Source organism: Poecilia reticulata, linkage group LG16 (assembly GCF_000633615.1).
Source record: "Poecilia reticulata strain Guanapo linkage group LG16, Guppy_female_1.0+MT, whole genome shotgun sequence".
In the NCBI taxonomy this organism is placed as follows: domain Eukaryota; kingdom Metazoa; phylum Chordata; class Actinopteri; order Cyprinodontiformes; family Poeciliidae; genus Poecilia; species Poecilia reticulata.
The window spans coordinates 32,110,712-32,124,286 of record NC_024346.1 but is presented as its reverse complement, the minus strand read 5'-3'; the positions used below and the strand labels follow the sequence as shown (position 1 = coordinate 32,124,286).

Sequence of the window (13,575 nt, the reverse complement as noted above, 5' to 3'; positions counted from 1 at the left end):
GGAAATCCCAGGTCTTCTCCAAAATGCAGGGTTTCCTCTACATGTAACAGCTCAAAAGTCAAAGCTGCCACACCTTCAGAATAAAGGTTTTTTTTCTCTAATACATGTTAAAGCCTACAGTTGAGTATTTATACTACTAACTATAGTCAGTCTGAAACGAATTAAAGCATCATGAAATATTAAAATTGACTTATTTAAACAAAAACAACAGTTGGTCGTCTGACTGTGAAGATGGCTACTGTGCGCTGTGCTACTCTCAGGAGTGAAGTAAACTGTAAAGACGACAGTCCGAAGTAGAGRAAAAGGCGAAAGAAGGCACCTAAAGGAGGTTAAGTTGGATGTATTTTTAGCTGACGCTCAAGTGAAAATKACCCTAATCTTAACGTATTTTGCATTTGAACAACAGTAACGTAGCTAATCAAYAGAGTTCAGACCTCTTCAATAACTGAGGGACAACTGCTGCAGACAAAAAGAGCTTACACACCAACAGACATGTAATCTCACATCAAGCAGCTGCTTCAGCAACAGTTCAAGGTAATGATAGTAAAATGTCAAACGTCAGTGGATGCGTAAYTGGTGCYGAGTCATTATGAACAAGCAGAGAGGGACGAGTTTTGGTGGAAAACTTTGAATCGTTCTCTAAAACAGAGTTTGTTTGTGCGTGCAGTTATCTCACATTAGTTTGCAGATTTGAATGTTCTGTCGCTGTAGACATTATTCAGTTAAGTGTTGATGAAATCTGGAAAGGAGATTATTATTACAGATGAGAAGAGCTGACACCTTCCAACAAGGTAATAATAAAAACTCCGCTTGGATCCTTCAAAGCTTTCAGACTCATGCCTATACTCATGACTATTAGATGTCTTTTGGAACTTTATAGAATAACTGATCTATTATCTGTACATATATTTGGTWTGTTGTTATAATGTGGTCTCAGTACTATAATATGGTTCCCTGTAGGTAAAAATAACCATCACAATATCTCATAAATTCTGCAGCTTTTAAACTGAATTCCCAAACCCTGCATGTGCTTGTCAAGTCACTACCGCAGACTTTAAGACATGTTGCTGGTATTTCCTGTGATAAAACATTATAAATGAGCGCAAGAGCAAAGCAGAAGGGAAATAAAACATGCTTTGTGCCAATGCCCTCTACCTTTTGGCGTGTCTCCTGTGCTCGACGATGAAACGGTGCGACTGCGGTCCGCAGTGGGGCTATTTGTTGCGGGTTCTGTCCCAATGTCCACCGTCCCCACGGGAACCGGGTTTCCGGGTTCGGGGTCCAGAGGCAGGTCGGGGAAGAGGGGCACGGTGGCGCGGTGCTGCTCGCTGGAGCCGTTGGTCAGCGCCGGCTCGGCCACTTCGCCGTTGTACATCTCGTACCCGGAGCTGAGCGAGATGTCCCGGTCCGTGTAGCTGAGCTCAGACTCCACCAGGGGGCAGAGGACGGGCTCGGGCGTGGGCGAGGGGGTGGGCGGCGTGCCGGGGTTTTGTCTCAGCGACTCGGAGACCAGCAGGACGTGCCCGTTAGTTTTAGCTGAGTTGGTTTTAGTGATCTGCGGTTTAACCGGAGAGGTGCTGTCTGTGAAGAGGTCCGCCGTCGTTGTTGTCGTATCGTCGTCATCGTCTTCTTCGTCGTCGTATATCTCCTCATACTCCTCCCCCTCCTGCTCCTTTGACTCCTCCTCTTCCGCAGCCGCCTCCTCCTCCTCGGCTTTGCTCTCAGTCTTTGGTGCCTCTGTTCCGATGTCTCCATCCTCCTCCTGCTGCTGCTTCTCCTCCGCTTGTTCTTCTTCTACCTTTTCCTCCGTCTCCTCCTCTTCCTTCACATTCTCATTTTCTGTCACTTTCAGTGGCTCCTCCTCCACTTCGTCGTTCTCCTCCTCCTCTTCATCCTCCTCTTCCTCCTCCTCCTCTCCTCCCCCATCTGCTTGTCCTGAATCTCCCTTACCTTCTTCTGAGGCAGRGGGTATGGGGGCGTCTTTTTCAGCGACAGGCGTGGCCTCCTCTTCTTCCTCTTCCTCCCCCTCCTSTTGCTGGCTATCAGCGGGGATTTGGGGCGTTTCGCTTTGCTCCTGGGGAGGCGCTGCGCCTAATACGAAGACAAGGGCAGAAAAACAGCAAGTGGGTGGAAAGGGGATAAACAGCAAGTCCAGTCAAAGACGACGTAGGCGAACGGAGAGGCAAACTAAAGCGAGTACGAACATGACAGAGACAGGGGGGCGGAGGAGGAGGAGGCAGACGGAGAAAACGTTTGTTTCTGTGAATCAGCTTGGAGCCGATCCACATCCTTCCCATTCACAAGGCAGCAAAAAACTGCATCTGCATGCTGACGGGCTGAATCACAAGCCGTGCCTCCATTCCAGTTGTCGATGCAAATTCTGAGACGATTTTTAAAATACAACAACGTTTTCAGGCGTGTTTCTGTCACCTGGTTGAACCGAATCAAACACGCCACAGAAAGCGTCATTCCATCAGMTATAAATATCAGAAATATTTACATTTTGTGTTTAAGATGAAAGATAATTTTTTGTCTACGTTTATATGAAYTTCTCAAGTAGCATTTTTAGTTTCGTCTGTTTCAAATTCTGTAAAAAGAAAAAAAAAATTCCAATCGAGCACCTTTTGCTTTCCAATTACTAACTGATTAATTCCCAAAAAATAATCAATAGATTATCTCTACACTGTATTTATTTACAGTAAGTCAAACAGAAGGGATGGAGTTTTTTTCACCATGTTGACATTGGAAGTAATTCCTTAGCCTTTCCTACAAATGGCCAAGTAAACACTAAGGGAATGCTGCTATTGCATTTTTGGCAACAATTTTATTTTCACTGTTTTAAAAATAAAAGGAACTCAATCATTTATTAGCATTTTTTTAAACGTATGTCTAATATTGTATAAAATACGCTTCAGTGGTTAAATGAAAAATCTGCATAATCCTATTGATCGATTAATTGTTAGAATAATCGATTAGTAGAACAACTGTTAGCTGCAGCCTCTTGCTGACTCCGTTACGCCATTTTCCAGGTCGTAAAAAGGTTTGGACCTCGGTGGGTCCGGCGTTGTTCTTTAACGTCCCRACGAATGATAATCACAGTTTGATCATCAACGGAGCAGTGACCTGAAACACTCAATAACATTGGTTCAATGAATGGACTGTGCTCTAAAAGCCAGGTTTGTCTCAGAAAACCAAACGATTTCATTGATTCCAATGAGAAAAGATTTAAAATGTTCAGCCACAGTTAGGCAAAAAAAAAAAAAAAAAAAATGAAGGTTTTTTTTCTGTAACTTTGTAAGACAACCCGCTGTTAGATTCTGACCCTGTGTGAATGAGAAAATCCACAGTAAATTCAAACTTGTGCACCTATATGAGAAACGTATGCCGACATTCACACATTTCTGACGATGCACCAACAGAACTCACATGTATGATTCGTCAACCTGACGGGTCTTTCCCTCTCTGCTCCCTCCTCCTCTTCGTCCTCTCCATCCTCCTCATCATCATCATCGTCGTCGCTCTCTCCCAGAGCCATGCTGGGTCCTAGAGGCGCCACCGGCGGCGGCGGCTGCTGCTGCTGTGGCGAAGGCAGGCTGCGTTCAGCGTCACTTTTGTCGCCGCTCTCTTTGGCTCTCTCCTCCCTAATCTCGGCCTCTCGCTCCAAGGCTTCGATCTCCAACATCCGCCTCTCCAGCAGCTCGGCCTGCCGTTTCTGTTTCTTCTTCAGCTTCTTCTTCTTGTTCTTGGAGATTTTTCCCACCTGGGAATAGAAGGRAAAAGTAATGTACCCATAAATCAGAGGAAAAAAACATGTCGATATAGACATATAGCATGAGAAATACCAATGGTGGATTATTCAGTTATTAGTTTTGACTGATGAGACGTGATGCCAAACTCCACAACTGAAGGCTGTTGCAGAATTATTTTCAATCAAATCTGATCAAACCACGCAGGAAAATAATTGTTTATATTCTTCTTATGTTCCTGAGTTTCATAGTCATGTGGGTTTAGTGTCTAAGAAAAAAAAACTCTATTTATAAATGGTCAAAAAGTCTGCCGATATGCAGACAGAAAAAGATMAAACGATGACTGTGTTGTTTTAATTATCTTGCTTTCTGACTCCCACTCAGCAGGGGGCAGCATACATCCCTTTTTTAATCAAGTTCCCCTCCTCAAGCTCTCTGGATACTGTTTTATTTGCTTGGATCTCAGTGGCTTGTGAGCGAACTCAGCTGACCATGATACAAACAAAACCAAATGCACAAACCAAAGCATGGACAAACCTGGATGTTTTGCTTTTAACTTTGTTTTATGTTGTGTGTGAAGTGTGTGTGTGCGAGTGTGTATGTGTGTTTTCTTCTTAGCTCATACTCACATCAGACGTACTCACCGGTTTGAGCTGGGGCGCTGTGCTAACTGAAAGACACGGACAGAAAGACAAAGATGAGTGACTTCAGATTCTGATCAGGCAGCGATCAGGACCTTCAGGTAAAGATCTGCTCACTGCAAAACAACAAACCTCCAAGAACTTTATTGAGATTTTATGTGACAAACCAACAAGTAGCAGGTTTTCCTCTCAGCATTGTGTAGCTCCWTTCATTTTACCTTCAGCTCTGAACACCTGCTTCCCTGTCAGTCCAACCTTCCTTCATATTGAGACGGGACTTTTTTTCAACAATTGTTTTCATAAAGGCTAGCTTTGTGGAGTCGGGGCTCCMGCACGTTTCACCAACTCAAATTGAAGACTTAAGGTCTTTATTAATTAAGTTTAATACCCMTTTCTCCACAGAAATGTACAAACTGGTGATAAATTTGAACTTACCCATGATGGATGAAAACAAGCCAGCTAACTAGCAGCTTGTTACCAGTACTCTGAACTGTCTCGAGTCGCCAGTGAAAATGTCTGGGTGCGACTCAAGCTTGTGCTTGAACAAAAAAAAAAAAAAAAGATTATACTAGATTAATTAGTCCTGTCGAGATCAAATTTAAGATCTGAGGTAACATATTAAAGACTAACTTACTTCTTCAATGATTTTAAAGAGGCAGTATTATGTAAAATAGATATTTATGAGCTTCACATCGTGTTATAATGTTTTTCCCTCATCAAAAAACACACCTGGAGTGTTACTTTGATTCTTTCCTGCATGTTTGAGAAATACATTTATCTCCATGGCAACCACAAAGCTGTGGGAAAACACCTGGTTGGACCTAGCCCCGCCTTCAAGGCATAGCTCCTCCTCAGAGCTGCAGTTTCCAAGCTTCCTTGCTTCTGCCTCACAGAGAAGCCCTCTCCCACTCAGCTTTTCTGCCTCACGGGGAAGCCCTCTCCTACTCAGCTTCTTCAGACTAGCCAGAAGCAATTAGCAAACAGCTGGTGGAACTGAGATCTGCTGGGGTTGAAATGTGAGCTACATCTCAGTGCAATGGTGGTAAAAATGTTGTTAAACCCTTTAACAACAGAGGAGCCATGTCACGACTTTCTGAAGTCTCAGAAAGAGCAGGAATTTTAAAGAGACAGGCCGAATTTCAAGGCATTAAATCAGAAACTAAAATTCCTTTTACGTGATATTTGAAATGTGTAGCATTTTYATAACAACTGAAGATAATATAGTTACTTGATTATGCTACAAAATAGTGCTATGTGCCTGGAAATYGCATAATATTGCCTCCTTAAGGCCTTAAATTTAGATACATGGTTGTAAGATTTATGGGCATCTTGGAATGAGAGTTATGCCAAACTTTTTGTATTTTATTGAACAGTCCTCTCTAAGATGTTCAGATAAGCGTGACCCAGTTTTTCTAAGAGGGTCAGCTTAAAAGAAGCYRAATAAAAAATAAACAAAAACATAGGCTACACTTTTCACATTAGACATTATGCYCCACTTTGTGTTGGCGTGTCACATRAAATCCGGGGAAAACGCATTTGCTTTGGTGTGTTTTGTTGGGAGTTTAAATGACAAACAAMTGAAGAAGCATTCCTTGTGCACACCCACTGCCTTCCTTCCTCGTTGCAGATCGATGAAAGCCTTCAATTATTTACTGCAGTTTTAAACACATTAGATACTCGCTGGTCCTACCTGCTTTGCAAACATGGAAAATTATGAATGTGCAGTCTCTCATATTTTTCCCTTAATGGCTCACAGACACTCTGGACTGATAACAGAAACGTGTCGTTATTTCTGGAAATCCCTCATTATTTTTGGTGTGACCTGTAGAAGAAAATCCTCCTTGTTAGGGGACAGAATCTTTCAGCTTCATGAAATATTATGAAACATTCCCTCTGCTTTATCACAGCGCGATCAGCCGATGCTGCACATATGAACGACAGGCGTTTTTGTCGGGATAAAAAGAGTGAACTCGCTCTGCCTCTTCAGTCGCAGACCGACTCTGCCACCGCCGTAGAACGCTCTTTGTTTTCAATGTTGGTAGTTGTATTCCCTTTCAAATGTACAAAATGCAAGCTGCTGGAAACGACTGACTGATGCAAGCATCTGACAGCTCACACTGGGGTTCAGCAAGAGGACAGGGTTCATATCGAGGTTTTGGAACATTTTTCTTTTTCAGTGGAGGAAGTTGTTGTGAAGAAAAAAAAAAAATCTTCAAAGCACCAAAAGGGAGGCAGCCGAGGAAGCACCAAGAAGCTCCTTCCTTTCTGTGCAACAAGAACTTTATGATCCTTTTGCAAAGAAATCTGCTTCATTAGATTTGACGATGTTTTGAATATTTTCCTCAAATGTGGATTTCAAATCAGAATCATCTGCTTTTTTCTACTCCAATGTTTYCACATTTCAACAGACGTAATAATCATTACGAAACTAGAAACATGTCAGTGACTAATCTTGTGTTTTGTTGTTTTTTTTTTATTTTGCTTTTAAAGAACATTATCTGTGAAAAGGGTCTTGTCCTAAATGTTTTGTTTATTGGTAGACAGAGAAAAAAAGTTTCAGTCTTTCTAGCTACAAAAATGAGAAATGGGTCACTCTTTCTTTAAAAAAAAAAAGACTGCTGCATTTGGCTGAGTTTAATGAATGTGAGCTTTTAAACAGATTGTTTATGCTACTATTTAAAATTTAACTAAAGTGAAATTAAGAGATAAATGACTAATACTGTGTGTTGCAGCGATTATTTTGTTGTAGATCTCATCAYACTCCTGTGAGACGACGTAGAATTAAATTAATAGAAGACGATATGTGGTGGAAATGTAAATTAGAAGTAGGAACCTTTCTGCAAATGGGTCAATCTCTTCTGGGCCAAAGTAGTAGATGAGCTGAGTAACTGGCCAAACACGCTGCAGTATGTCCCAGAGGGTGGACGTCCCTAAAAATAATACTTCTTGTTATCATGGTTGTTCTAATAACAGCTTCCATGATTATTTAAGGGCTGCACAGTGGCGCAGTGGGTAGAGCTGTTGCTTTGCAGCAAGAAGGTCCTGGGTTTGATTCCCAGCCTGGGGTTTTTCTGTATTTTCTGTATAGAGTTTGCATGTTCTCCCTGTGCATGGTGGATTTTCTCTGGGTACTCCAGCTTCCTCCCACAGTTCAAAAACATGACTGTCAGGTTAAATAGTTTCTCTAAATTGCCCCTAGGTGTGAGTGTGTGTGTATGGTTGTTTGTCCTGTTTGTCTCTGTGTTGCTCTGCGACAGACTGGCGACCTGTCCAGGTGACCCCGCCTCTCGCCCAAAACGTTAGCTGGAGATGGGCACCAGCACCTCCTGACCCCACTGAGGGACAAGGGTGTTAGAAAATGGATGGATAGATGATTATTTTAAAAAAAATGTGAAAGTCTGGATAAAAACACCACAGTGTAATGCCAGATTATATTCCGTTCTTTTGACTATTTTGATCGCTCAGTTCCTGCRTCGTCATATTTTACGCTGGAACAAATGTCAACACAGTCGGCAACAATCCTGCACCAACAGACCAGGTTTCATTTACGTTTAATTGTTCTAACGAAAATACTAAAGCAGCGTTTGTGTTGGTACCAGCTGATCCGGACGGGGGTGGAGCTCCAGCTTTCTGCCACTCGGTGGCCTCCATGGCCATGCGCCTCACGAACACATCGTCCACACACATCAGGATGTTCTCAGGTTTGATGTCTGTGTGGATGATTTTACACTTCGTGTGGAGGTAGTCCAAACCCTGCAGGACCTGCACAGACGTTTAAATCAACAGACAATCGTAACGAAGATTTTTCTCTCCTTCAATACTTTTTTTTTTGCATATCAACAGAAACTTTAACTTAAAACACTCATCCAAAACCAAACAGTTAATCTTTTGGAGGTTTTTTTCTTTTTCATATTGCTTTTTCTTTTCTTTTTGGGAAAACAGCCTCATTTATCACTCTATTCATCGTCTGGGCAGCTTTCAAGAGGCAGACTGAAAGAGTTCAGCAACTTCACATGCTGATCAGGTGGCTGATGGGAAAATGCCCCCAAGTCTCGTGTCTGAGAATAGCAGTGTTGCTCGAGTCTAAATTGAACCGCTGTCTGCATCTCTTGTGTTTGACCCAACTGAATTATAAACCTTGTGCTGCCTCGAAATCGAGGACAGCCAACCGCAGCAGGAGTTAACAGAAGTTGTGCATCTTTGGATATTTTAAGCAGTTCATCGCCACGAACAACAACATTTTCCCTCCCAGGCAAGAGCTGGCTGACTGTTGTGTGTGTTTTGAGTCTTAATGGGGACCCAGTGTGAACAGTTGTTCCTCTTCCCACACAACTATCATGCCTTCAGCTCAGTAATAAATGTAAGAATATCAAGTGAATGGTTGTGTTACGCCATCATCATCATTTGTGGGCGAAGACGCAGCAAAGAAGCTTCCGATGCATTCAGGCTTCGACCATTTCTCAGACCATCTTTAATTTATTGAATTGAAGATTTCATGTGCTTAAACAAAATCAGGGTTTTATTAAAGARCACCAACCATGCAGCTGGTGTTTCAAAAGTAGTGGACATGGATCCATCTTTAAGCCAACGTTTCCGGCTCGCTTTTCTTTCAAAATCATGTAAACGACGAGAGCAGCTGTTTGGGGAAAGATCGTGTGAAATATTTATTYATCCCACCGAGTGACACAAAGACGGCAAAAGTCCTCCTATTAAGTCCACCAAACTAAAGCAAACCTCTTATAAGGTCATCAGGTTTCATTTTCTTATTTTGTTTTATTGTGCTATGAAAAACCTCCTGGATGAAAAATGATCACACCCACTTCTTCCATCCATGCCAATGTGTATCTTTTCCTGTAATTGTCCCGACACATGGATGAGTCCCTAATATTAATAACGCCTACTGAATTACCTTGGTTTTAACACAATAATCCAGCCAATAATGTTCTGTAAGATGAGGCGGCAGAAAGCTAAAGCTTCCCTTTTTTATACATGAAAATAAAAAATAATTCAGATTGGAAGAAAAAAAATATGAATATTAAAAAAAACAGAGCATGGCACTAATTCATGTTAAATGCGGATTAAATCTGATTCCTCAGGGGGATGAAAGGTGTCAAACTGGGATAATTTGATGAATTGCCATGTTTCGGGTGTTTCATCCATATTTAATGGAATCCACCGCAGCAGCGTGTTGCTGCGCGTGTATCATCACCTGTCTGATGATGCTCTTGACACACRGCAGCGGCAGACCCTGGTAGTTGGATTTAATGATCCATTTCAGCAGGTGATGACCCAGCACCTCAAACACCATACACACATCTGGTTGGACAAGTCAAGGGCTGAAAATATCACATCTCGCATGACGGGAACGCTTGTAAAAAACAAACACAAAACGGGTAAAACGTCTGATGAGGATACGTATGCCGTTGACGCCAGAGATCTTGAAGTCGTCTATCAGCTGCACCACCATGTCTTTGTTCGGGTCGCCGGGGTCGCTCTCTCTCACCTGGAGGTGAAATGGGAGAGAGAGAATTATGTTAAAATAGAAGAAGAAAACAGAAAACATAAAGAGGTGAACAAGTGCAAGATCTAAAGAAGAAAAAAAAAGACAGGAAGGATAAAAACCCCTAATACTGATAAAAAAAATAATTAATAAACCAATCGGATTCTCACACATCGCAACAATTTGATCTCATCCAGGGCTGTTTCCGTGTAGTGCTGGGCGCTTTTCACCACCTTCATCGCCACGAAGTTCTTCACTCTGCAGTCCGACACAAACACAGACGGGCAAAACTGAAGGACAGGCTGGAAAAGCCGAATTTCTGCTTGTTTTTTTCTGGGAAAACGTGTCGTTATGCAATTATAGAGCCGAGTGAACAGATATCTCTGTTCTCGGGCCATTTTTAACTAATATTTATATTCCCCTAAAATCTCTCTGGGCGCCCAGGAGCAGAACTAAACAAAAGGGAGGAAAGATTTAGTTACGAAATCAACTTCCTTGAACTCTACAGAAACTGCTGCCTCCTTGAAAACATTACTGCACATCGCAGCTTTTATGTAAGGACAAAAGTCATGGTAATATTTTTGTTTTTTATATTTTATTTTACCCTACCTTGTTTTGTTTTTTTAAGTTTTAATTACCATGCATGTACAATCTTGCCTTCTCTTGCCTCTGCAGTAAATGTATTAATTTATGTTCTGTTATTACTCCAGCATGCTGTGAAAACCAACATAATAATAACTAATAAGACTTTGAGAAATGGAAAAACTCATTTCTTGGCAGATAGATTTCCATTAGGAGGCAAATGATCCAACTACTCAAAGTAATACTAAAAAAATATCGATTATGAGCTGCTGGGCTTTTTGTTGTAGGAAACAATAGTTCATAGTTTACAGTTATTGAGTCTCATAGAAAAAAAAACTTAAACTATTTATAATTAAAGATTTAAGCTGATGTTTCTAAGTATGTCATGATATCAGTAGATGTTTTTATTTATTTAGTAATTTACCATCCATTCCATCCATTTTCTTTACACCCTTGTCCCTTAGTGGGGTCGGGAAAATTTACCCCATTATATTAAAAAAGTACTTTTCCAAGCAGTGAAAGAAAATTAGAAGAAAATAAACATTACGCCTCAGTAAATGACAGAAATTTTAAATCAGAGCCCACAATTACAATCTTAACTTTTTGTTTTAAAGACAAAATAAAAGAGAACAATGTAAGAAAGGATGTATGTAGAAGGAATTAATCCGTTGTTAAATTTAGATTTGCAAATACAAAAGGCATACAGTTTACTCGTTCAACACCGTGTTGGAGTTTGGTTCCGAAACAGCAACCGAACTCCAACTTATTTCCAACATTAGTGTAATTAACACCAGCGGCCCGAGTAAATGAGTTGGTGAGTGAGTCGGTGAGAGGTTACTCCTGGTTGCTGATCCTGACAGCCATCTGCCCTAGTTGCCASGGCAAACMGAGTTATRGTTCAAGCCGACAGATTCGGTTTCCAGCGCAGGACGGTGTTGGTTGCAGTTGTCAGAGAGGAGACGAGCCGGATTTTGTCAACAAGTACATGTGTGGTGTGCGCTTGCGGTGCGTGTGACGTGCGCTTCAAAGCTAGCACCTGTATGTGTCGACTTGAGTGAGTGCCGTTTCTGGGTCACGTCTGTGTTTGTAGAGGATGTGCAAACAGAAAAAAAAAGCGAAACTCAGATTGTGCTGCAGTGAAGGTGTTTGTGCATGACGAGACTCACTGTATGTCCCAGCATAGCCATACTGTGGAGAAGTGGCCCCATCCCAACTTCCTGATCACATGGTACCTTCCGTTGAATAAATCCCCGATCTTCACCGGATGATATCCTCCTGAGAGAGGTGAAGCAAGGAAGGTGAAGGTCACACAGAGAGCTGCATTAGACTCTGACACAATGGCAAGCTAGGATTTAAAGGAGCATCTACGCAACGCACCGTAACACGGAGACACAGCGTTAAAGATTACAATATTACATCAAACAAATATTCTTCAGACAGAAATGTGGGCTTCATGAAGTGTATGTTTAACAGTAAGAATAATTTATTTAGTCCTAACTGCATATCTAACATATGCATCACAATTTACGGGATTGCTATACAAATTAGCTGGAAACATTTCCAATCACATGCTACGCTATGCAGACACTCTGTCTGCGCTGATGAACATCCTTCACCTAAAATGACTGGCATAATCACAGACTAGCAATCCATCTAATAACTACTTTAAGTACGGAAAAGCGAAAAAAGCAAAAAGTTACTTTTCATCCTAATACAAAAGCAATATGTCAAATGAAAAGCAACTCTTGTGATTGGGTTCTGGTGATGTGGATGATGCACTTTGTTTCTTTAATATTAAAATTCTTTTACATCACCAGATATGAAAAATATGTAAGACTGTAGCTTGAAACACATCAGTATGACAGTCACCATCAATAAGCTCTCCATTAATGCAGTAAAGATATATTTTCATTAAATGGAATATTTTCACCACAGCACTTTGTTCAAATCAATCCATTATAGATTTCAGATTTATTCAAGTCCCGAATGGGCAATTAATGTTGAAACAAGTATGTGAATATAAAAATACATAAAAACTAAAAGTATCAGAAGTTAAAAAGTAAAAAAACAATTAAAAAAAMCAAATATAATGTCTTTCTAATTAAACAAGCAGAAATGACCTTGAGCTCAAATCCTCTTTAGGATTCAAAAACTGAAAATACAAATAATCACCACTTTCAAGTCCTTGATATTTTTAYATATTTTCTGCAGAGATTACAATGGAGAAACATTGATCARGGCCAAAATCTGAAGAATTATCYATTAATACTACTATCAAAACATTAATCAATTTATGGGCTGGATTTTTAATATGCCAGGAATTCAACATACAGTATATATTTGTTTTTGTARAGTGTTGTAAGYATGATTTACAAGAGTTTATTTTAAGCATGACAAATGAGTCAATGAGTGAAACCTCWAAARCCTTTYCAGTATGAATGGTGAGATTTCAAAAACTGGCTTTCACAACAAAAGATAATGAAAAAGGACAGGATATAAAAGGTATTMAGTTTAAAGCTTCAAAAAGAAAAACCTCTACTCATAAAACTTTTACAATGCTATAAAAGACGCTGCAAAGTAAACWGTGTGTTGAAGTTGCCAAATTATAAACACATTTTTCTTTCATCAATGATTTGAAAGCAAAGTATATAAAAGAAATGTTATTCTTTCACTTTTCTGATGATTTCTYRTCTTAATGAAGTGAAAACTGACAGTTTGACTGTTTCCTTAGAAAGATAAGTCACTGTCTCCAGTCAGAAAGCTTTTGTAGCATTGATAGGGTTTGATCAAAATTCACAGATAATTACTAAACTGATAAATTCGTAAAGGGCAGATATATTGTTTCAGAGCTAGAAAACCTGAACATCTTGCAAATATGAAATCTAAACATACTATAACCGGTCTTTTTTCTTTTTAAGTACACTTCTCTCAACTCCTCTGGGATTTGAGGTCATAGTTCAGATATTTGAGCTCTTAAGATGATAATCAGCTGCTCTCAGTTGGAAAAACAATGCCTTTTTTTTTTTTCTTTACCACAATTATGTCTCACAAGTACTGTCCAAAAGAAGCATTCAAACCAGAAGCAGTGATATGTGCAAACTTCCAA

At 40.5% G+C, this 13,575-nt stretch overlaps 1 protein-coding gene across 1 annotated transcript in view; it reads right to left on the bottom strand.

Moving 5' to 3' along the window:
• LOC103478812 (SRSF protein kinase 2) overlaps window positions 1-13,575 on the bottom strand; it is a 63,201-nt gene that overhangs the window by 29,719 nt on the left and 19,907 nt on the right. The window contains exons 2-9 of the mRNA XM_017309349.1: window positions 11,636-11,744; window positions 10,058-10,145; window positions 9,803-9,890; window positions 9,597-9,703; window positions 7,984-8,149; window positions 4,391-4,416; window positions 3,427-3,760; window positions 1,105-2,091 (exon numbers count right to left, since the gene is read on the bottom strand). Of these exons, the coding sequence (XP_017164838.1) occupies window positions 1,105-2,091; window positions 3,427-3,760; window positions 4,391-4,416; window positions 7,984-8,149; window positions 9,597-9,703; window positions 9,803-9,890; window positions 10,058-10,145; window positions 11,636-11,744 (1,905 nt within the window). The remainder of the gene's footprint in view (window positions 1-1,104; window positions 2,092-3,426; window positions 3,761-4,390; window positions 4,417-7,983; window positions 8,150-9,596; window positions 9,704-9,802; window positions 9,891-10,057; window positions 10,146-11,635; window positions 11,745-13,575) is intronic.